The 23,570-nt window shown below is 46.0% G+C and overlaps 1 protein-coding gene across 4 annotated transcripts in view; it reads left to right on the plus strand.

The window, feature by feature from the left end:
* SPTAN1 (spectrin alpha, non-erythrocytic 1) overlaps positions 1-23,570 on the plus strand; it is a 41,456-nt gene that overhangs the window by 7,227 nt on the left and 10,659 nt on the right. For 2 of the 4 annotated variants that reach the window (XM_073541113.1, XM_073541114.1), the window contains exons 2-36: positions 4,718-4,957; positions 5,078-5,203; positions 6,969-7,109; positions 7,383-7,529; positions 7,611-7,744; positions 7,896-8,040; positions 8,119-8,273; positions 8,361-8,496; positions 8,764-8,865; positions 9,178-9,315; positions 9,402-9,512; positions 9,806-9,883; positions 9,982-10,137; positions 10,223-10,427; positions 10,505-10,686; positions 10,829-11,072; positions 11,160-11,282; positions 12,105-12,322; positions 12,403-12,495; positions 12,641-12,775; positions 12,958-13,106; positions 14,129-14,188; positions 15,267-15,465; positions 15,613-15,717; positions 15,809-15,832; positions 15,910-15,945; positions 16,030-16,077; positions 16,159-16,250; positions 16,338-16,482; positions 16,564-16,745; positions 16,885-16,984; positions 20,166-20,363; positions 20,473-20,619; positions 20,704-20,807; positions 20,916-21,078. In XM_073541113.1, the coding sequence (XP_073397214.1) occupies positions 4,721-4,957; positions 5,078-5,203; positions 6,969-7,109; positions 7,383-7,529; positions 7,611-7,744; positions 7,896-8,040; positions 8,119-8,273; positions 8,361-8,496; positions 8,764-8,865; positions 9,178-9,315; positions 9,402-9,512; positions 9,806-9,883; positions 9,982-10,137; positions 10,223-10,427; positions 10,505-10,686; positions 10,829-11,072; positions 11,160-11,282; positions 12,105-12,322; positions 12,403-12,495; positions 12,641-12,775; positions 12,958-13,106; positions 14,129-14,188; positions 15,267-15,465; positions 15,613-15,717; positions 15,809-15,832; positions 15,910-15,945; positions 16,030-16,077; positions 16,159-16,250; positions 16,338-16,482; positions 16,564-16,745; positions 16,885-16,984; positions 20,166-20,363; positions 20,473-20,619; positions 20,704-20,807; positions 20,916-21,078 (4,758 nt within the window). In that variant the 5' untranslated portion in view covers positions 4,718-4,720. The remainder of the gene's footprint in view (positions 1-4,717; positions 4,958-5,077; positions 5,204-6,968; positions 7,110-7,382; positions 7,530-7,610; positions 7,745-7,895; positions 8,041-8,118; positions 8,274-8,360; positions 8,497-8,763; positions 8,866-9,177; positions 9,316-9,401; positions 9,513-9,805; positions 9,884-9,981; positions 10,138-10,222; positions 10,428-10,504; positions 10,687-10,828; positions 11,073-11,159; positions 11,283-12,104; positions 12,323-12,402; positions 12,496-12,640; positions 12,776-12,957; positions 13,107-14,128; positions 14,189-15,266; positions 15,466-15,612; positions 15,718-15,808; positions 15,833-15,909; positions 15,946-16,029; positions 16,078-16,158; positions 16,251-16,337; positions 16,483-16,563; positions 16,746-16,884; positions 16,985-20,165; positions 20,364-20,472; positions 20,620-20,703; positions 20,808-20,915; positions 21,079-23,570) is intronic. The other 2 variants (XM_073541115.1, XM_073541117.1) reach the window with 1 other exon arrangement.

The following is a 23,570-nucleotide window of genomic DNA, read 5'->3' on the forward strand; positions in this document are numbered from 1 at the left end:
TGTAGACCTCTGATGGGGCAGTGTTGCCTGATCAGACCTGATGCAATACCTGGAAGACACCAGGGACAGTATGGTATAGAAGTAGTGTCCCAGAGGTCAGGCCCGGCCAGTTTTAGGGGCCACTAAGCGACTGTCCTTTTATGCCATACTGGACATGGTGACGCAGTGTAGTTTGTTTTTCGGCAGAGGGAAACCCAGCTTGAGGTCTGGCAGATTCTGGAGTTATCAGTGAGGTGCAGCTGGAGGGGTGTGTGTCTGGGCTCCGCACCCCTGTGATGACTTCTGCAGCAAAATGGCGCCGAAGAGCTGCACGCAGTGTTATCTGAGGCTGGAGGATGCTGATAGGAGCGGTTGTGACACAAATACTGACGTGATGGCACTGAGCAAAGGTCCTTACTGGAAATAGCCAGCAAAATAAGTTATAAAAAATAATTACAGGCAATGCCTTTTTTTTTTTTTTTCTCTTCAAGATGCATTGATTACAGCCTTTGAATAAATGTGGGGGGGTCTCTTCAATGTATATCTGGGCACAGAAGCTTATGCACTGCTGAGGGGTGGAGGGATCCAGTCCAATCATTGGAACCAAGATAATTTCAGTAAAGGATATTCTTGAAAAACCCCTTTAATGAAGATCTTTATAGGTAATGGGTGGGGTGGTCGAGAATCCTGTCTGAGCTGAAAATGGCTAGCAAGATTCCTAGGTTGGTCGCACCTCCTATAGGTGATTGGGCAATGTCATGCAGCATTTCCAGAAGACCTTGGTTTCTGGATCCCTTCTGTCAGAGAATAATTACCATCTAGTATCATACTTACTGCTCAGTGTCATTATGGTAATGTGATTGCATAATGCATGAAAAGTGTTATATAAATGCAGACATATCAGGGTGGTCCTAACTGGTTGAATGCAGAGGGTCTTGCTTTGCCGTAACGCTGTGCACTGCATTGCTGGGTGTCTGCAGGAATCTGCACTGAGGCTGTTATTATTCTGGCTGCAGCAGGCTGCGGCACTCGTCTCCTGGTTGGGAGTCTGCAGAACGATTCTGCTGGGCAGGTTTTTGGCATCAGACACACAGTGATGCCAGCTAATGTGCTGCAGGAAAGATCCGGCCATTGCCCCATGGCCCGTCAGAACAATGAACCGCTCTGCTGACTGTCACAGCCTTTTATCCCGTTAATACCAGTATGGAGGCCGGGGCGGTCAGCTGCCTCAGAACATCCCAGAGCTTCTCAAACAGCTTATCTTTTGTTCATTTCCTGCATCTTCCTAGTGCCAGTGGGTCATCTCCAGCCTCTTGCCTAAAGAGCTTCTACTTTTAAACTCTCTTATCCCTTTTTGATAAGTTGTTAAACCTTTTACTGCCATTTTGTACTTGTATTGGATAATGGAAAGTTGGATGACAACCATTATGTCCTGCATTCCAGCTCACCTCCTATAGGAGTTGTCACCCAACTTTCCAAGAGTCCTGACTGGCAAGTAATCCATCAAGGGATTTCACTAGGTTCGCTGAGAGTAGTTAGCTGCCTAGTTATGTTCCTAGTTTTGCTGTGAGACTAGAACGGTTTACCTTTCAGTACTGTGGGAAAGCTGGGTGATGATGGCTGTAGCAGTCACACAGCTTTCCTAGAAGTGAAGGGGGATTGATTACAACTTGTCCAATGTTTATGCTGGTAGAAAACTGCACATCCTTCCTCCACATTCCAGGCACAGTGACGCAATGCAAACCATCAGGAAACCTTACTCCAGAGGATGGGGCCCATTGCTGCAGATTTCATAGGGTTGGGCCTGAGAACAGAGCCGCCATATACAACCCTGTAAATTCAAACAAAAAAGGAAGCACACTGTAGCGCCATAACATGCAAACATTAAATATGAAACATGAATTGCATTGCTGCATTAGAAGTATGAAAAATTTAGAAAGTTTAGCGCATAAGATGGCCAATTTATGTGTACCTGGAAGCCACGGTAAGGCATTTCTCGTTGTACACAGCGGAGGAAATTAACTTATGAGTGGGAAAGTGAAACCACAAGCAATCATGTTCCTGCTCTCATGTCTCTAGAATTAGGCAGACTTGCTGCGAGCCCAGGAAACCATAGAAGCCGATCTTCCATAAAGTGGGCTATAGATGCCCCCATAGAGCCTGCCCTGCAATGACTCCCCCAGTTGTAGTTATAGGTACCTTCATAGGTGAACACTTTAGGATATAAGGCACTTAACATTATGGTTGGTCCAAACAATCAGGGCAACTGTTACCACCCACCTTTCGTGTCTACCTCTTTCCTCCTAGACTGTAAGCTTGCGAGCAGGGCCCTCATTCCTCTTGGTATCTGTTATGATCTATGTGATTGTTATGCTGTAATGTCTATTGTCTGTACAAGTCCCCTCTGAAATGTAAAGTGCTGCGGAATATGTCGGCGCTATAGAAATAACATTTATTATTATTGTTATAGGGGTGGAGTACAATATTGCTTGGAATAGGTGACCCAAACGCCCAATAGTTTGATGCTAGTGCCTCCCTATTTTGGTTGTTCTTTTGAGATTAATGGTAGGATCTACAGAAATGGGCAAATCTGCTTATGGGGGTTGGTGTCACACATCAAACTTCAACAAGGGCAGTCTGTACATCAGTCTATACCCGAACAGTGCATGTCAGATCGGCCATGTGGTGGCCATACACACGATCTTCCAATCAAGTGTATGAAGGTGACCTGACCTCTTTCTTCTTTGGAAAATATCTGGAAAGAGAAAAGTCAGACATGTTGTAATCGAAAATTCCCATTACTTCTGGCCATCCATGTTGGCCTGAACACCGTAGTTCACTTAATTCTCCTATCTAAAATGTGTGGCTAGCTTTTAAAGCTTTGTTCACACAACGTATCATACAACCGATGCCAAGTGTGCCTACAAGCGAACAGTGGCACTTATGCCACATGAAGGGGTTAGCTTGAGTCTGGAGACCATGGTTGGTTGACATAGATTGCAGGCTGTACATGGGTCGCATAATACGTTTGTGTGACCGTGACCTAAGATGTCCGTCCACGTGAGATTATAGACTAGTTTCACACTAGCGTTTTGGAGCGCAGCGACGGCCTGCACACGGCCGCCGCTAAGCCCCGCCCCTGCCGTGCCCCCGCCGGTAGCTCCGCCCACCGGCGCATGACGCTGCATGTGCCCTGCGTCCCTTATCTTTATCGCAGGCCGTGCGCAGTATGCGTTTGGCGGCGCATGCGCCTTTTTGACGGTGCGCCGACGCAACCAAACTGCAGCAGGTTGCGTTTGGCGCAGGTCGGCGCACCGTCAAAAGGACGCATGCGCCGCCAAACGCATACTGCGCACGGCCTGCGCCCCCTGTGATAAAGATAGGGGACGCAGGGAGCATGCAGCGTCATGCGTCGGTGGGCGGAGCTACCGGTGGGGGCGGGGCTTAGCAGCGGCCATGCGCAGGCCGTCGCTGCGCTCCAAAACGCTAGTGTGAAACTAGCCTAAAGAAGCAGAAAAAATTCTGAATAGCTGACTAGTTACTATATAATGTACACGGGGCCATCCATCTCTCCACCATTGGGAGGGAAGCGTAGAATCGCGCATGTTCGATTTTAACATGTCCAGTCCCTTGTTCTCTTTAGAGATAAGGTATCCGAAAGTGGCTTTATGCCGATTCGTGTTGTAAATGCATGCATGCTCAGGAAAACTGAGTGTGCATGTGTATTGGAAGATGAGGAATAGCAGATGGCCAAATGACCCTTCGTCTATGGGCAGATTTAGTGTCTGCAGAGTATTGCCCATCTATAGCATAAGCTGCCTATATACATTATATAAATGTGTGCTGAGGCCACTGGTCCATGAGCAAAGTTATATGGAGGCCAGCCCCCTCCAAAGTCTTGTCATAACTTCCATGCCGGTTTTGCTGGTGATCCCACCAATCATATGGTCTTGCGCTCAGCTTTGACGTTCTTTTTCCGCTATTGCATTGGTAAGAGTTTTCCTTAGACATGCATTATATTTTAGTGGTGGGCTGCAGCTGATGCCTAAACTTCATTACATAGACCTCTGGCTCTAGTTCTACTGGCGATCACGTCAGCTGCTGTCTGGCTGCTTTCCCCCATGCGATAACAGCGAGGAATGTGGCTGGTAACGTTCCAGATCTATCCAGCATGTAAATGGAAGCGAGAAAAAGGCTGAAGCCGGAGCGAATCTCTGGGGGAGGGGAGCTCGTTCTAGGTGTGGCTGTCCGCTGCGGGAATGCAATTCTTCCCATCTGTCCAGCTCCATTGTCGCCTCCTGCAGCAGCGCTCCTCTACTGATCCTGACAGCTTTATTAGGTAAAAAGCCCCAAATATCCCCAATCGGGGCGCAGGGATGATGTACACAGCTCTAGTGCAGCCAAATGGTAGAAGTGCTTTTCTATTGCTTATGTTATTCATTTGCCATGAAGATGCATCATTCTATCCGGGGACAGATCACATAAAAAAATGAAAGTTTAAATCTCCGCCATTTTCTATATTACAGAGGAGGCGCATTTTGCTTTTTATGTAATTTGCAACTGGTGCGACGTTGCAATATAGATCCCTTGACTTTACCACTGCGGCACTCTGCTTTGGCATGGTTGGAGTAAGTTTTACAACAAGTGTGGAGATGCCTCGTAAAAAACACCTTTAATTCTGTAGTAATGCAGATTACCTAAATGTTATTCACGGACTTACTAGAATTGTTTCTTTCAGAAAATGGATTCAAGTGGGGTCAAAGTGCTGGAGACAGCGGATGACATCCAGGAGAGACGTCAGCAGGTCCTGGACCGTTACCTGCGGTTCAAGGAGCTGTCCACTCTCCGTCGGGCAAAGCTGGAGGATTCCTATCGCTTCCAGTTCTTTCAGCGCGATGCTGACGAGCTCGAGAAATGGATCCAGGAAAAACTGCAGATTGCATCCGACGAGAACTACAAAGATCCAACTAACCTCCAGGTGAGATGATCTGCAGAGGTGCAGTGTACGGCAACACAGTGTGGTCTCCATATGTTATTGGAGGATATGCTGCAGTGTAACAATGGAAAAGGCGTTAATATAAGGTGTATCTGCTTACAGGGGAAACTGCAGAAGCACCAGGCCTTTGAGGCAGAAGTACAGGCCAATGCTGGAGCTATTGTAAAACTGGACAACACCGGAAACAACATGATTTCTGAGTCCCACTTTGCCTCCGAGACCATCAGAGTAAGTAACAGAGGCTGCGCACGTATCTTGCAGTAGGCTTACCGGTTTTCCTCTGTTTTTCCTCTTGAACATGCGTGAATAAATTGGCAAGTAATTCCTTTACTTTTGTGCATGGTCATCCACACTAGACTGACACTTGTCAGCACGAATAGGCCTGTTGGACGCTTTAGGGACACACCACAAACTGGTAATTCCCATTTATTCATACATTTCCAGGAGGAATAACAGAGGACTGGCACAAATCAGTTGAAGCAGAATATAATCAAGCATTACACTTCCTTGTAGACATATCTGCAGAATGGACAGGTCTGTTGTAAAGTTATTCTAAAATGAAAAACTATCCCCTATCCATAGGAAAAGTGATGACTTCCTGATCGTTGTTGGACGGGTGCTGGGGACCCCTCAGTGATCCTCAGAATGAATCCCCCTCCCACATTCACTGCCTATGGGACTGCTGGAAATGACCAAGTATAGCTCTGTATTCCCGGACGTCCCAGAGACACTGAATCAAGGCGAGCCTTGTTCTTGGAGTCACCCAGCAATAAGGACCCCTGGCAAACAGAAAGTTATCCACTATCCTATTAATATGAACTTCTTTAGTTTATTACAAGCCCCCTATTGATCTCATGGATATTGTTCACCCCATGGTGAATACCTTCCACAATGACCCTCCTGAGATTGCCCCTTTATACATGTTCTCCCTGTAATAATGGCGATTGGTCCATCACTGAGTAGTCTGTTGTTTGCACTGATGCCAGACGTGGCGATACCTATGTGACACGCATATTTGTGGTTTAGTCTTTCACGCCGTACCGGACTGCACAGCGACCCATAGTGACCAGTGTTCAAGTTGGGTCTCACATGCGCGTAGGTGGAGGCGTCTGGACGTGCAGTGATGATTTTCTACTTTGCTACTGCATGATCTCTATCAAACTCTCTGGATCCTTCCACTGCTCACTACAGTGGGTTTTTTTTTTTCTTCTATTTCAGCTTACGGTATTGAGGGGGCACACAATTGCCTAATGGTCATACATACTTCCCTAATGTTAGATTTGTAATTGCCCCCCCAGTAGGAACATGTGGCATTAAAGGTTGGTCCAAGACCTGGATATTAAAGACCCATCATCCCCCTTATTAGTCAGCTGTTTGTAGCTTCCAACGCTGCCAGATATAAAGTGTATGGAGCCAGAACAGCACAGCTCAATACACGGTGTAATGGCCAGTCTCGACTGTTATTGAAGTGAATAGGAGCTGCAGTACCTAAGAACAGCCACTAGCCAGTGTATGGAGATGTGCTGACCTGCCTCCATGCATGTGGTACCTATGGGGATGCCGAGTATAATGGTGCTATACGCCACCCATAGGAACCCTTACTTACTAGGCCTCTGATTGTAGAGATCTCCATAACTCTGCACCATACTTTAGCACATGGTGTGCCTGCAGCATCGTAGAAACTGTGTTATGGCTCAGCCATTTTCATGAGCCCTTATTCATTATGTGTTCCTTATGTAGCGCCCCCGTATTCTGCAGCACATTGCAAACATTAGTTTACACACTCAGGTAAGAAAGGGTGTGCGCTGCAAAAGAGACTCCTATATCCTCTTTCCTGGGCACAACAACATGGTTCTCGGGAGTTTATGCTCTTAAAATGTATGTAGGTAGATGGAGTTTTTCTTTCTTTTTCCTCTTATTTCCATCCTTGTTTGCGTTTGCATGCGCAGTATGATGAATGCCGCAACTAATCACGCTCTTGTTCTTATATCAGACACGTCTTGTAGAGTTGCACCGCCTGTGGGAGCTGCTGCTGCAGAAAATGCAAGAAAAGGGGATCAAGCTTCAGCAGGCACAGAAGCTGGTCCAGTACCTGCGAGAATGTGAGGACGTCCTGGACTGGATCAATGACAAGGTATGGCGATAAGGGAAGGGTCCTAAACGCTAATGGTCTATACCTAGTCTTATACATCAGTGTTTGATCATCGGGGTCCGACACCCCTCCCCACTCACTGCACATTGGCTACTCAGTTTTCTCTATGTTGATGACACAGGCACAGTCAAATAATGGAGGGGAGTTAATGGACCCCAATACTGTTCTCCCCTGACCTATCCTGTCGATAGAACGTTGAGTTTTACACCATTATACTGCTACTTGAATTGTAGCTCTTTATTTTCACCATACCAGGAGGCCATCGTGACTTCCGAGGAGTTGGGACAAGATCTTGAACACGTGGAAGTTTTGCAGAAAAAGTTTGAAGAGTTTCAGACTGACCTGGCCGCCCATGAAGAAAGGGTGAATGAAGTCAACCAGTTTGCCAGCAAGTTGGCCCAGGTAATTACTCCCCTCAATAAAACTTAATTTGTCTAGGAAGCTGGGGTAGGTTTTATTGGCCTGCTTTCTTTTTGTCCCCAGGAGGAACATCCAGAGCTGGAATTAATCAAGACCAAACAAGATGAAGTGAATGCGAACTGGCAACGCTTGAAGGGGCTGGCACTGCAGAGACAGGGGAAGCTATTTGGAGCTGCAGAAGTCCAGCGATTTAACAGGTCCGCAGCAGGGTTTATTTACTATGCAGCCCTGCCCTGTGGATACATGATATTGTCATGTGCTGCTGGGTCAGGCTGTGATGAATTCTGTCTAGTCTCTGTAGACCAATGCAGTCAGTTCTCACTTTGCCTTCTCCATTCCTGTCTGCAGAGATGTAGATGAAACTATTGGTTGGATCAGAGAGAAGGAGCAGCTGATGGCATCCGATGACTTTGGCCGAGACTTGGCCAGTGTGCAAGCACTTTTGCGCAAGCATGAGGGCCTGGAACGAGACCTTGCAGCCCTAGAGGAGAAGGTATGTACACCCCAAATATTCCACACTGTAAGAGACCATTAGAAGCAGTCAGGTTTCAGTGATTTCTTCGATTACCAGGTGAAAGCTTTGCGCTCCGAATCTGATCGCCTGCAGCAGTCGCACCCCCAGAATGCACCCCAGATTCAAGTGAAGGGGGAGGAGCTCCTTACAAATTGGGAGCAGATCCGAACTTTGGCTGCAGAACGTCACACCCGTCTCAATGACTCCTACAAGTGAGTGATCATCTTCGACTTGCACAATAAATTGCTGACTGTATGCGATGTCGTTGGATCATTCATTGTGTATTTTCTTCTTTTCAGATTACAGAGATTCCTGGCAGATTTTAGAGACTTGACCAGCTGGGTGACTGAAATGAAGGCCCTCATCAATGCTGATGAGCTCGCCAATGATGTAGCTGGAGCTGAGGCTCTTCTTGATAGACACCAGGAGCATAAGGTAAATGCAGATGGTTGGTAGGTGGTCAACGTGAACCCAAAGGATCACATTAATGCTGACATCGATTTGAAGTTTGCCCATTTGTTAAGACAGGAGGGCAGAGTGCTAGGGGCTGTGTTTTCCATTGTGGTCTCGGTAGATATCAGTACTATGCACTGTAGTCATTGGGGAGCTAAAATCTCTTCATCCAGACACATTTAGTCCACAACATCTGTTCCTGGTTTTATAAATCTGTGGTTAACCTCTTGATTTCCTTCTTAAATCCAGGGTGAAATTGATGCTCATGAAGACAGCTTTAAAGCTGCAGACACTGCCGGACAAGCCTTGCTGAATGCCGGACACTACGCCTCAGAGGAAGTCAGAGAGAAGGTATTCTGTCAATATAATGGGGTTCCTGTAGGTTTTATATATAATCACTTCTTATTAAAGTAGTATTCCCCTACCATAACGTTGCAACGCACTGTTAAGATTTATCATTACCCTATGTTCTGGGGGTTCAGGCCTGGGAAAACCTCGAGAGCCGAGGTTCATTTTGGCTTTTTTCTTGCACATAGGTGCCTCCATATCTCCAGCTGTGCACAGGAAGAGCTTCAGGCCCTTCATTCTGAAGATTGGTTTACTTATAATGGTGGTAAAAGCCCTTGTTTTTTTTTTTTTTTGTTTGTTTTTTTTTACTTCTAGATCACCATCTTGACAGAGGAGAGAACTTCCCTCTTGGAGCTGTGGGACCTCCGCAGGCAGCAGTACGAGCAGTGCATGGATCTTCAGCTTTTCTACCGAGACACTGAGCAAGTAGACAACTGGATGAGCAAACAAGAGGTGTGAAGCTTCAGTCGCCCAACATGTCTAGGTATCTCCCACATAAAGACCTCTTCTTCACTTCCATGTGGTTTGTACTTTTTTAGGCTTTTCTGTTAAACGAGGATTTGGGTGACTCTTTGGACAGTGTTGAAGCCCTTCTGAAGAAACATGAAGATTTTGAAAAATCTCTTAGTGCCCAGGAGGAGAAAATCACGGTATAAAATTATCACTATAGTCTTTTGCAGAATTCTTCTGGTCGATGATTATATGGAATTACCAAATTATCTACCTTGGCATTTAACATGCATGCTGCTGCACTGGGTGCAGTCTATAGCCTCTCCTGTGCCTTAGCCTGCATAATATGGAATATATTATAATGGCTTCTGTTAGGCATCATATCTATGAAATAATTTACATTATTCTGTTAGAAGCTGTGTGAGGAATATAGAAGAACAGTGTTGTAAAATGGGTGATGTTCAGAGCTTATGTAATTTTTGTACTTTTTTAGGCTCTGGATGAATTTGCCACAAAGCTGATTCAGAATAACCACTATGCAATGGACGATGTTGCCACACGCAGAGACGCGGTAAGATGCAGTATTTCCTCTAATTCTCGGGTGGGTCCATCCTTTTTAAAATTATTCGGCATAAATATAATATATTGTGACATAACTTGTCTTTTCAGCTCCTAAGCCGCCGCAATGCCCTCCATGAGCGGGCTTTGTATCGCCGCACCCAGTTGGCGGACTCCTTCCACCTGCAACAGTTCTTCAGGGACTCTGATGAGCTGAAGAGCTGGATTAATGAGAAGATGAAGACTGCCACTGATGAGGCCCACAAGGTGAGGTCTGATGGGTGATCTCCAACCATATTCATTGGTTGCTGCATCACTTATCACTCTGAACTTGTTCTTTGCTTCCTCCCAGGATCCATCCAATCTTCAGGGTAAGGTCCAGAAGCACCAAGCTTTTGAGGCTGAACTCTCTGCTAATCAAAGCCGCATTGATGCACTGGAAAATTCTGGCCAGAAGTTAATCGACATGAACCATTATGCATCTGATGAGGTAGCGGCGCGTATGAATGAAGTGATCACCCTGTGGAAGAGGTTGCTGGAAGCCACAGATCTCAAAGGTGAGGACTTGCTTGTCATCTGAACAGGGAAGGTGTTTTGTAGAAATGGCCAATATCATGGCAGCATCTCTATACAGGCGTCAAACTGCGGGAGGCTAACCAGCAGCAACAGTTCAACCGAAATGTGGAAGACATCGAGCTGTGGCTGTATGAAGTGGAGGGACATTTGGCGTCCGATGATTACGGCAAGGACTTGACAAACGTGCAGAACCTTCAGAAGAAACATGCTCTGCTGGAGGCCGATGTTGCAGCTCACCAGGTACCTGCTACATCTCTTTAGTGCCTTTTCGCTACTATAGGGAGTGCTATTGACTCCTATATGTGATCACTATTACCAGTTCTTGTCAGAGAATTGTGTATCTAGCCTTAGACCTCAGCAAATGGTTGTGTTAACCACACAGGACCGTATAGATGGCATTACCATCCAGGCGCGCCAGTTCCAAGATGCAGGTCACTTCGATGCAGACAACATCAAAAAGAAGCAGGAGGCTTTGGTTGCGAGGTATGACTCTTTAAAGGAACCCATGGTCGCTCGCAAGGAGAAACTGTCCGACTCTCTGCGTCTGCAGCAACTTTTCCGTGATATTGAAGATGAGGAAACCTGGATAAGGGAAAAGGAACCAATTGCAGCCTCCACCAACAGGGGTAAGGTGCTGATATTCTTGCTGATAACCCACCTTGTACTTGTGGGGTCAAACCTTACATTGACGCGTTTTGTGCTCCTGTCTCCAGGCAAAGACTTGATTGGTGTTCAGAACTTACTGAAGAAGCACCAAGCTCTGCAGGCGGAGATCGCTGGGCACGAGCCCCGTATTAAGGCCGTCACCCAGAAAGGAAATAATATGATCACTGAAGGTAATTTCATCTCATGTGCAGAATAGTGATAGAACGATGTAATGCTTCCCTTCTCCTGGGGTGGCACTACAGAGAACTAACACACTACTGGATTCTCTCCAGATTACATCTCCTCACTGGAAATTTTGACCGTGAGATCATATAATCAGCTTGTTGCCAAGTGACTATTTAGTAATTGGGGATTGTTCAGGGTGGAGGACTCCCTATGCAGTACAGAGAATTAAAGAGAGGTTCACACAAGGTTTCCTCTTTTTCATCTTTTTGTTAAAAGCTGTGATTAAAAATTGCCTTCCCAGATCCAGTGCTGAGTCTACCCTGCTGTTCTGGTGATTTTTGTATAGGCTGCAGCGGTGACTTCACTTCAACAGCACTGCAGTCACTCGCTGAGCTCAGTGCTGTTGACAATGAAAGGGTTAAACTCCTGTATTGGGTGTACATGCTACATTTAAAGGGATTTTCATGATCACAATATTATGGTCTATTGTCAGACTAGGCCACAAATATCAAATTGCTGCAAGTGCCGTCACCCGTCAGTCACTTTTTTTTTTTTTTTACAGATTGCACCATCTGCCACACACATAGTAGCAGCTGTGCTGGAAATTGTAGTGTAGTCCCTTTTTAACTTTATATTCTCAGTCCTCGCCGTACACTGGAGAGGCTGCAGTACTTGGTCCAACCAAACAGCTGATTATTTGGGGTGAGGAGTCAGACTTCCACTGGTCTGATATTGATGTATAGACTGTGAATATTCTGATCCTGGTAAAACCCTTTAAGATGTCTGTGTTCTTGAAAATTCTGTTGCTGACTTTCTCCAATTCACAGGACACTTTGCAGCTGATGACGTGAAGGTGAAGCTGAAGGAACTGAATGACAAGTGGCTGTCCCTCAGAAATAAGGCGTCTCAGCGCCGGCAGGACCTGGAAGACTCTCTACAGGCTCAGCAATACTTCGCAGATGCAAATGAAGCCGAATCATGGATGAGGGAGAAGGAGCCGATCGTTGGGAGCACGGACTACGGCAAAGATGAAGATTCTGCCGAGGTGCGATGCTCCTGCCATGTACTACACCACACAGTACAGTGTATATACCTGGATTATTAATGCTGCCATCCTCACTACAGGCTCTGCTGAAGAAACACGAAGCGCTGATGTCTGATCTGCGGGCCTACGGAAGCAGCATCCAAGGGCTGAGGGAGCAGGCCCAGGCTTGTAGGGTATGTACAAGGAAAGTCGTGAGCTCATTAGTAGTGACTGCAATCCCATTGATGGGACCATGACAATACCGCCAGCAGTATTTAGCGGTGGAAATGTTACACAGTGCGAGATTCCTACTGATGGACTTCATAATTGATATTTTAGCAACAAGTGGCACCAACAGATGACGAGACTGGCAAGGAGTTGGTTCTGGCTCTGTACGACTATCAGGAGAAGAGCCCACGGGAGGTGACAATGAAGAAAGGAGACATCCTGACTCTGCTTAACAGCACTAATAAGGTAAGCTGCTGTCAAACCACAGCCAAAAAACATTAAGGAAAAGGCATGTGAAATGGGACAGAGTTGCAGCACCAGATGCAGCCTGTGGACAGATTTGGCGCTGTTTTGTAGAACCCTTTACTAATCCTGGACAACCCCTTTTAAGTGTCTGCCTACCACTCGCTATGTTTTGTGTCCTCCAGGATTGGTGGAAGGTGGAAGTGAATGATCGCCAGGGCTTTGTGCCCGCTGCGTATGTGAAGAAGCTGGATCCAGCACAGTCGGCTTCTCGGGAGAACCTGCTGGAGGAGCATGGAAGCATTGCCCTTCGACAGGAGCAGATCGATGGCCAGTAAGTGCCCGTTGCACCCATAGGATTTGTTTTTGTACAGGTCATTTGATGGCGCGGACATGAAGTGTCAGAGTTCCTGCGTTTTCTGCTTTCACTGCACACATCATAAAGATCATCGCACTCTGTCACCCCTACTCTCGCATGTTATAATATTCATCAATCACAAACACGTTCAAATTTACTCTTCTCATCTGTGATGTCACTTCTGGCACCGTTCTCCTCCTCCTGCCCCCGTAATCACCGCACAGATTAATATCTGATGTCATTGATTCTTCTGTGAGATTTGATAAGAAGTAACATTGCACCTTAAAATAATAATCATCTTTGGGGTTGATTAAAGCTGTATAAAAGAAGTGTATGTGTCATGAAATGACGTGGCTTGTCAGTGATGTCCACAACAATGCCCCCTGGTCTGCAGTGTGTGTGATCAATACTGCAGGTCAAACTTAAAGCAGCAGTGGGGTAATACTTTTTTATTTTATTTTTTTTATACAGCTGGCTGGACCCCGGTCACCTGTTTTATGATAATTTAAAAAAAAAAATTAAAAAAAAAATTAAAGGGCATGTCCACTTCTACTGGTTTAGTATTACAACATTTATCTACCTAGCCGTACATTACAGAACAGTATTTTCAGTTATGAGAGGATTTAGACTGGTGGGTGGTTAACTATTGGAACCCCCATGCATAATGGAACATGAGCAACGCCACTGCTGTGCTATATGTTCTTCCTGACCCTAAATGGGAATGTGAGCTGGTTCAGCTGACCCTTATCTAACGTGTATGGCCACCCTCTGAGGCCATAGATAAAGCAGATTGATGGTAGACAACTGTACTATGTGGAGAGACTTTCTAGGCACCGGTACAGGTGGACCGCCCTGTGATCTGTGACCCCCTGCACACCAATACGCTGCACTCCCTGCTAATACGGCTCGCTGATCGAGCAGCACCCTCCCTCCTGCCTGTTGGTAATCACTAATTGTCTGCATGCCTTTTTTGCTGTGCTCCCTTCTCGTCTGTGCAGGACTCATGTATCTAAGGAAGCTGGCAGTGTGTCTCTGCGTATGAATCAGGTTGCAGAACTGTGAGTAGACCTGTTCCACCGTCACCTGTTCACTATATTATAACTTTGGTATCAGCCATTAGTGACTTCTGATGACCACGAGACTTCTGACACATATTTGACAATGGTTGTGGGGCACATAACATCCAGTTAGTTGGTGTGCTATGCAATCACCTAGAAGAGGACTTCATAAACATATCCTTCTGGGGTAATGCCGGCATCCTTTCCAAAAGATGGGAATGCTGATTGCTGGCACATAGTATACAGTCCCAAGCCCTTTAGTGCCTGGAATATTTAGTATTAAAGGGGTTTTCTGTCCCCAGGCTGTAGTTGGTCTTTAAAAAAAAAATACAAACTGCACTTTACTTGCCCTCCCCAGGTCCAGCACTGAGTCTTCGCTGCTCTGTATCTGCTGTTGCCTGCAGATCTGACGTCTTCTAGACACATGGCTTGTGATTTCTACCTGGACAGTGAATCTGAGTTAATTGATTGGCTGCAGGGTCAGAATCAGTGCTAGACGCAGGGAGGATGGGTAAAGCGTTTTTTTTAAACAAGCTGCAATGGGGACAGGTTTTATGAAAGCAGAAATCCCCTTTACAGCACTCCACTCCAAACATAAGTGTCGCTATACGTTTCTCATACTTGCTGCTGCTGACTCACTTTGTAAGATTGGTAGCCCGTTCCCCTTAATGTCTGCCGTTGGGGACATGGGGTGTTGCTGTGGAAAGTCTGAGCCGTGCCTCACCTGCCTGTTGCCAGCACAGTCAGGTCAATCCCACACCAACAGTAGGACAAGGAAGGTTTGGCTCAGACTTTTTTTTTTACAGCGCTCCCTATATCTCTATGGAGGCCATGTTGGAGAAGAGGAAATTGGGCTCCTGATCGAACAGGTAAGCAGCAGAGCGGAAGCAGTAGGTCTAGTGACTGTACATAGGACATGTATAGTAACTTTTAAAGGGTCGCTTTTCTCTTGTAGCTGTTTAGTCTCGTGATGAGGTGTTTGCTCCTGCATCAGTAGCATGACTTGTTCCCGGAGCTCACGCTCCATAGAGATCTGCTGTGCTGAACAGAGGCACCTGACTGCGCTCACTATTTGTAGGTACCAGAACATATTGGAAGTGGGAGAGAAGCGCAAAGACATGCTGGAGAAAAGTTGTAAGAAGTTCATGTTGTTCCGTGAGGCGAATGAGCTGCAGCAATGGATCAACGAGAAGGAATCTGCGCTCACCAATGAGGAGGTGGGAGCAGACCTGGAGCAGGTTGAGGTGCTGCAGAAGAAGTTTGATGATTTCCAGAAGGTAATTCCACATGTTTGATATCATTAGAATTGATATGGCACATGGGGCGCTCATCACACCCACTCTTCTTTTTATCCTCCTACAATTAACACCATGGCTCCTCCAGTCACACACACCACTAATGAAAATCTCACTCTTGTCCCTCAGGATCTGAAGGCTAATGAATCCCGTCTGAAGGATATCAACAAGGTGGCAGATGACCTAGAGTCTGAAGGGCTCATAACAGAGGAGGTTCAAGCTGTGCAACAGCAGGTAAGATGTCGTCTACTCTGTTATCCCCCTATTGAAGGCACTGTCTTCTCTGCCTGGGGAGTAATGTTTTATTTTTCCTCTTTCCCATTAGGAGGTGTATGGTAGCATGCCAAAAGTAAGTAGCAGTGTGTGCTTCAGAGTGGGCGTCATTCCCAACTTGCTCTTATAATGGTGTTCTTTACTCTGTTGTAGGATGAAGCGGACAACAAAGGAGCTTCACCATGGAAGGTAAGAGCCTGCCGTGTCCCCGGCCTGTTAGATCTCCGTTGTCTGTGTGTCCTTGTTGTAACCTCATGTATATATGTATTGCAGGCTGTGCGGACAGTCGTGCATTCGGTGGCCACTTTCAACTCCATCAAGGTAAGACCTGAGGCTTCAGTACACCCTCAATACTCTGGTCCTGGCTCCCTGTAATGTCTTGTATTTTCTCTCGTCCTCTAGGACCTGAATGAGCGTTGGCGGTCCCTTCAGCAGCTGGCAGAGGAGAGGAGCCAATCGCTTGGCAGTGCCCATGAAGTGCAGAGATTCCACCGGTAAGAGACAAAGACCCAATGAATGTGAGTAATATCCCGGCATTTACGATACATGGTTACACGCAGATTTTAATACCTTTTTTGTAGGGATGCCGATGAGACTAAAGAATGGATCGAGGAGAAGAACCAGGCACTGAACACTGACAGCTACGGGCACGATCTGGCCAGTGTCCAGGCTCTGCAGCGCAAACACGAGGGATTCGAGAGAGACTTGGCTGCACTGGGTGATAAGGTGAGGCCACGCACAGCGGAGGATGCCCACCCTGAATATTCATTCGTCAGAGGGTCCCTTCTCCAACACCTCTGTCCTTAGGTGAACTCCCTGGGAGAGACCGCCGAGCGCCTGATCCAATCCCACCCAGAATCCGCCGAGGACATTCAGGAGAAATGCACAGAGCTCAACCAAGCTTGGAACAGCCTTGGCAAACGTGCGGACAAACGGAAGGAGAAGCTGGGAGATTCTCATGATCTGCAGCGATTTCTCAGTGACTTCAGGTAAGGAAACCGCACATCTGATTGTAATCCAGCATAAACGTCAGTATTAGACTCCATCTTGTGTCTCTCTTGGCATGCTGGAAAGACTGAGGCTAGAGACCTCTGCATTAGATTAATGGACGTATCGCTCTGATTTTAGGGACCTCATGTCCTGGATTAATGGAATTCGCGGCTTGGTATCATCTGATGAACTTGCAAAGGATGTCACAGGAGCTGAAGCTTTGCTGGAAAGACACCAGGTCAGTAGTACTGTACTCTTCAGAGCATATACCAGTGCTGATGAAACTTAAGCTGTCTCTGTAGTACTATATGCAGAACGCTCTTAACCCCTTCGCACCCAAGCCTGTTTTTGCCTTCGTGAAAGGGCCAATTTTTTCAATTCTGACCAGTGTCAATTTATAAGGTCATAACTCTAGAACGCTTCAACGGATCCTACTGATTCTGACATTGTTTTCTCATGACATATTGTACTTCATGATGGTGGTAAAAATTTTTAGATATGATCTGCGCTTATTTGTTAAAAAAAATCAAAATTTGGCGAAAATTTGGAAAATTTTGTAATTTTCAAACTTTTAATTTTTATGCCCTTAAATCAGAGAGTGATATCGCACAAAATAGTTAATAAATAACATTTCCCACATGTCTACTTTACATCTGCACAATTTTGGAAACATAATTTTTTTTTTTTTTTTAGGAAGTTATAAGGGTTAAAAGTTGACCAGCGATTTCTCATTTTTACAACAAAATTTGCAACACCTTTTTTTTTTTTTAGGGACCACCTCACATTTGAAGTGAGTTTGGGGGGTCAATATGACAGAAAATTCCCAAAAGTGACACCATTCTAAAAACTGCACCTCTCAATGTACTCAAAACCACATTCAAGAAGTTTATTAACCCTTCAGGTGCTTCACATGAATGAATGGAATATGGAAGGAAAAAATAAACTTAACTTTTTTTCACAAACATTTTACTTCAAAACCATTTTTTTTTATTTTCACAAGTGTAAAAAGAGAAAATGAACCACAATTTTTTGTGCAATTTCTCCAGAATACACCATGGTATGTGGGGCTAAACCACTGTTTGAGCACACGGCAGAGCTCAGAACGGAAGGAGTGCCGTCTGACTTTTTCAATGCAGAATTGGCTGGAATTGAGATCGGATGCCATGTCGCATTTGGAGAGCCCCTGATGTACCTAAACAGTGGAAACCCCCCACAAGTGACCCCATTTTGGAAACTAGACCCCTTTAAGAACTTATCTAGATGTGTCGTGGACACTTTGAACCCCCAAGTGCTTCACAGAAGTTTATAACGTAGAGCCATGAAAATAAAAAATCATTTTTTTCCATAAAATGAACTTTTAGCCCCCAATTTCTTATTTTCACAAGGGTAACAGGAGAAATCGGACCCCAAAAGTTGTTGTCCAATTTGTTCTGAGTACACTGGTACCCCATATGTGGAAGAAAACTACTGTTTGGGCACACGGTGGGGCTCAGAAGGGAAGTAGTGATGTTCTGGAATGCAGACTTTGATGGAATGGTCTGCGGGTGTCATGTCGTGTTTGCAGAGCCCCTGATGTACCTAAACAGTGGAAACCCCCCACATGTGACCTCATTTTGGAAACTAGACCCCCCAAGGAACTCATCTAGATGTGTGGTGAGCACTTTGAACCCCCAAGTGTTTCAGTAAAGTTTATAATGTAGAGGCGTGAAAATAAAAAAATCATTTTTTTTCCACAAAAATGATCTTTTAGCCCCCAATTTTTTTTTTTCACAAGGGTAACAGGAGAAATTGGACCCTAAGGCTGGCTTCACATTTGCGATTTTGTGCGCAGCGCATCGTGCGCACCCATGCGCACTGCGCACCTCTGTTTAACATGACGTGCGCATGGTCTTGCGCACACTTGCGTTTTCGTGCGCATGCGTTTTTTTGTCTTTCGCGCCAGGCGCGCCAGACGCAACATGTTGCATTTTTTGGTGCGCCCTGTCTCGGCAAAAAAAACGCATGCGCACGGAATGCGCAAAAACAACACATTGAAGTCTATGGGAACGCATGCGTGCGCATGGTCTTGCGCACGGTTGCGTTTTTTTGCGCATGCGTTTTTGAGTTAAACAAGTCTAGAATGTTCTCTAGACAATGGAAAAAATGACACACCTAAACGCATGTGCATAAAAAAACGCAAACGCATGTAAAACGCAAGCAACGCTGCGTTTTTTTGACGCATCAGCGTGCGCATGACGTTAAAAAAACGCGCGTTTGTTTTGCGTTTTTCGCTGCGTTTTTTATGCGCCCGATGCGCTGCGCAAAAAACGCTAATGTGAAACTAGCCTAAGAGTTGTTGTCCAATTTGTCCTGAGTACGCTGGTACCACATATGTGGGAGAAAACTACTGTTTGGGCACACGTTGGGGCTCGGAAGGGAAGTAGTGACGTTCTGAAATGCAGACTTTGATGGAATGGTCTGCGGGCGTCATATTGCATTTACAGAGCCCCTGATGTACCTAAACAGTGGAAACCCCCAATTCTAATTCCAACCCTAACTCCAACACACCCCTAACCCTAATCTCAGCCCTAACCATAACCACAAACCTAACACCAACACACCCATAGCCTTAATCCTAACCCTAGCCCGTGTACCTGCTTTTTTTTTTTTCTTTTTGTGACAAGATCGCTGCCCTACGATCTGACTCATAGTAACGCCACTTCTCCTCTGATCTCACACTGACAGATGATCAGAGGTGAAGCAGCGTTACTATGTGACAAGATCGCTGCCTGGCACACAGTAACGTGACTTCTCCTCTGATCTCACAATGACAGATGATCAGAGGTGAAGCAGCGTTACTATGTGACAAGATCGCTGCCTGGCACACAGTAACGTGACTTCTCCTCTGATCTTACACTGACAGATGATCAGAGGAGAAGCAGCGTTACTGTGTGACAAGATCGCTGCCTGGCACAGCTGTGCCAGGCAGCGATCAGCTGTGCCAGGCAGCCATCTAGTCACACAGTAACGCTGCTTCACCTCTGATCATCTGTCAGAGAAGTCGCGTTACAATGAGTAAGATCGCCGGGAAACAAGCAGCTTTCCCAGCGAGCGCCCTCATTGGTTCAGGTCCTGATGACGTCAGTGTCACAGCAGCCAATCAGGTCTCGATGACGTCGGGGGTCCCAGCATGCATTGTGCACCGGGATCCCCGCGTTATAAGCTATGTGGGGGTCCCGGGGGGCACAAAACCGCCGACAGTAGAAGCCCAGCAAGCGCCAACGTTTATCTACAGTGGGCGGTCGGGAAGCGGTTAAAGGGCTATTTCCAGATTAGTAAGTGATGGTGTATCCCTTTAAGGATATCAGTACTTCTCCATACTTGGGAAGATGTATCGACCTTTCCATCTTTGAATTACATTTGACTTTTTCTCCCCTCAGGAGCACCGTACAGAGATCGATGCCAGAGCTGGCACTTTTCAGGCATTTGAGCAGTTTGGACAGCAGCTTCTAGCACGAGGCCATTATGCCAGTCCTGAAATCAAAGAGAAGCTGGATATCCTGGACCAGGAGCGTGCAAGCTTGGAAAAGGCCTGGGTGCAGCGCAGGATGATGCTGGATCAGTGCCTGGAGCTCCAGGTAACCCCACGCCACTTTACTATTTCTCCCTCTGTTCTGTTACATTCATCCTTTTTAACACTTTTTTTTTTTTTTTTTTTTTTTTTTTTTTTTTTTATTTACTCCTTAGTTGTTTAACAGAGACTGTGAGCAGGCAGAGAACTGGATGGCCGCACGTGAAGCCTTCCTCAACAGTGAAGACAAAGGGGATTCTCTGGACAGTGTGGAGGCACTCATCAAGAAACATGAAGACTTTGACAAGGCAATCAATGTGCAGGTAATACGTAACCCGCCATCTGGACACTGCCATCATTAAAGGGGACCACTGTCCTGTAACCTCTACTATGGGTATGTCTCTCAGGAAGAGAAGATTGCTGCTCTGCAGTCCTTCGCGGATCAGTTAATATCGGCTGAACATTATGCCAAGGGAGATATAGCTTCCCGTCGCAATCAGGTCCTGGACAGGTAAGTTTGTGTTGCAGGCTATGCCATTCTTCTTGCTGAGCCACTGAGACATCTGATTGAAGAACAAATGTGAACAGTCTTATCCTTTTGCTGTCCTGCTTCTGGCAGGTGGCGCCGTCTTAAGGCTCAGATGATCGAGAAGAGATCCAAATTGGGGGAATCTCAGACTCTGCAGCAGTTCAGCAGAGATGTAGATGAGATTGAAGCTTGGATTAGTGAGAAGCTGCAGACTGCCAGCGACGAGTCCTACAAAGATCCCACAAACATCCAGGTGGGTGGAAAACAGGGGTTTTGTGGTAGACTGTAAGGATGAGCATCTGAATGTGACTTATAGGGCAGAGGAGGTCATATAATAGCGGATTCTAATCGTGATGAGAGCAGATAATGGGTTATTGCCATGTTGGCCTTTCATGCAGAAATAGTCTCACCTTCCCCCGACCACTGGAGGTGATGCTACAGAATCGGCCCAGAACAGACAAACTACACCTTGTCCTTAATGCCCAGAGAAATGGGAATTGTGACAACAGTAAAGCTGTTTGCCTTTTTTAATGTGACAGACCGGCTGGTGGTGCAGAGATCACGATACCAACACGGTCCTGTAATAGGAGCCACTGGGGTAATCAGTGCGTTTGTGACATTTCTTCCCTCTTGAATCTTCCCCATCACCTGTGAGTGATATTATTGACAAGTGGAAATAATCACAGCAATTCAGCCATGAAGTGGAGACCCTGTAATGTTACAGAGCGGGGTCACAGAATCCTGAGGAGCAGAGGGCAGAAAAGTCACCAACCCTCTGCTGACTCCATAACTGCAGAGTCCAGACCTCTTCTGGTATAACATCAGCTCAAACACTGCGCCTCTGCCAGGCGCTTCATGGCCAAGCATCTGCATGCAGCCTTGCATCTCCAAGCACAATGCTGAGCATCGAATGGAGTAGTGTAAAGCCGCCACCACTGTACTCTGGAGGAGACGTGTTCTGTACAGTGATGGATCACACTTCTCTATCTGGTGGTTAATGTGCAAGTCTGGATTTGATGAATGCCAGAACACCCTGACTGCATTGTGCCTGCTGTACAGATGGTGGAGGAGGATGATGCTATGGGCTGTTACCAGGGGACAGCCTCGGCCACTTAGTCCTAGTGAAGGGAAATCTCAATTCTTCAGCACAAGACATTGTGGACAATTGTCGGAACATTTTGGGGAAGACCCTTTGTTTCCCATGACTGTGCCCAATGCAAAAGAACCATGCAGACATGGAGGACTAAGTTTATGGAAGAACATGAGCAGCCACATAAATCCTGGACCCTGCCCCCGCCCCCCGCCCCCCTCACATCAGGGTCTGACCCCAGAAAAGCTCTTCTGGATGAAGGAGCAAAAATTCCCCCAGACACCTTCCAAATCTTGACGAAATCCTTCCCAGAAGAGCGGGAGCCCTTATATGACCTTATATGTGCAGAGGGACGACCATATTATGTCTATGGATGTAGGAGGGGAGGTGAGAAAAGCCCCTGTAGGTGGGATGTGGGGGGCACATACTTCTCTCTACATAGTGTGTCAACAAAAACAAACAGTGCCTTGCGAAAGTATTTGGCCCCCTGGAACTTCTCAACTTTTTCCCACATATCATGCTTCAAACATAAGGATACCAAATATAAATTTCTGGTAAAGAATCAACACCCAAGTGGGGCACAATTATCAAGTTGAACGAAATTTATTGGTTATTTTACATTTTTTGTAGAAATTCAAAAACTGAAAAGTGGGGTGTGCAATATTATTCGGTCCTTTTAACGTAATACTTTGTTGCGCCACCTTTTGCTGCGATTGCACCTGCAAGTCGCTTTGGGTATGTCTCTATCAGTTTTGTACATTGAGAGACTGAAATTCTTGCCCATTCTTCCTTGGCAAACAGCTCAAGCTCAGTGAGGTTTGATGGAGATCGTTTGTGAACAGCAGTTTTCAGCTCTTTCCACAGATTCTCAGTTGGATTCAGGTCTGGACTTTGACTTGCCCGTTCTAACACCTGGATACGTTTATTTGTGAACTATTCCATTGTAGATTTTGCTTTATGTTTGGGATCATTGTCTTGTTGGAAGACAAATCTCCATCACAGTCTCAGGTCTTTTGCAGACTCAAACAAGTTTTCTTCAAGAATGGTCCTGTATTTGGCTCCATCCATCTTCCCATCAATTTTAACCATCTTCCCTGTCCCTGCTGAAGAAAAGCAGGCCCAAACCATGATGATGCTGCCACCACCATGTTTGACAGTGGGGATGTTTTGTTCAGGGTGATGAGCTGTGTTGCCTTTACGCCAAACATACCATTTGGCATTGTTGCCAAAAAGTTCGATTTTGGTTTCATCTGACCAGAGCACCTTCTTCCACATGATTGGTGTGTCTCCCAGGTGGCTTGTTGCACACTTTAAACAACACTTTTATGGATATCTTTGAGAAATGGCTTTATTCTTGCCACTCTTCCATAAAGGCCAGATTTGTGCAGTGTACGACTGATTGTTGCCCTATGGACAGACTGTCCCACCTCAGCTGTAGATCTCTGCAGTTCATCCAAAGTGATCATGGGCCTCTTGGCTGCATCTCTGATCAGTCTTCTCCTTGTTTGAGATGAAAGTTTAGAGGGACGGCCGGGTCTTGGTAGATTTGCAGTGGTGTGATACTCCTTCCATTTCAATATGATCGCTTGCACAGTGCTCCTTGAGATTTTTAAAGTTTTGGAAATCATTTTTTATCCAAATCCGGCTTTAAACTT

The sequence above is a fragment of the Dendrobates tinctorius genome, unplaced genomic scaffold (genome assembly GCF_039654945.1).
Source record: "Dendrobates tinctorius isolate UK_male_01 unplaced genomic scaffold, ASM3965494v1 ptg000120l, whole genome shotgun sequence".
Classification (NCBI taxonomy): Eukaryota; Metazoa; Chordata; class Amphibia; order Anura; family Dendrobatidae; genus Dendrobates; species Dendrobates tinctorius.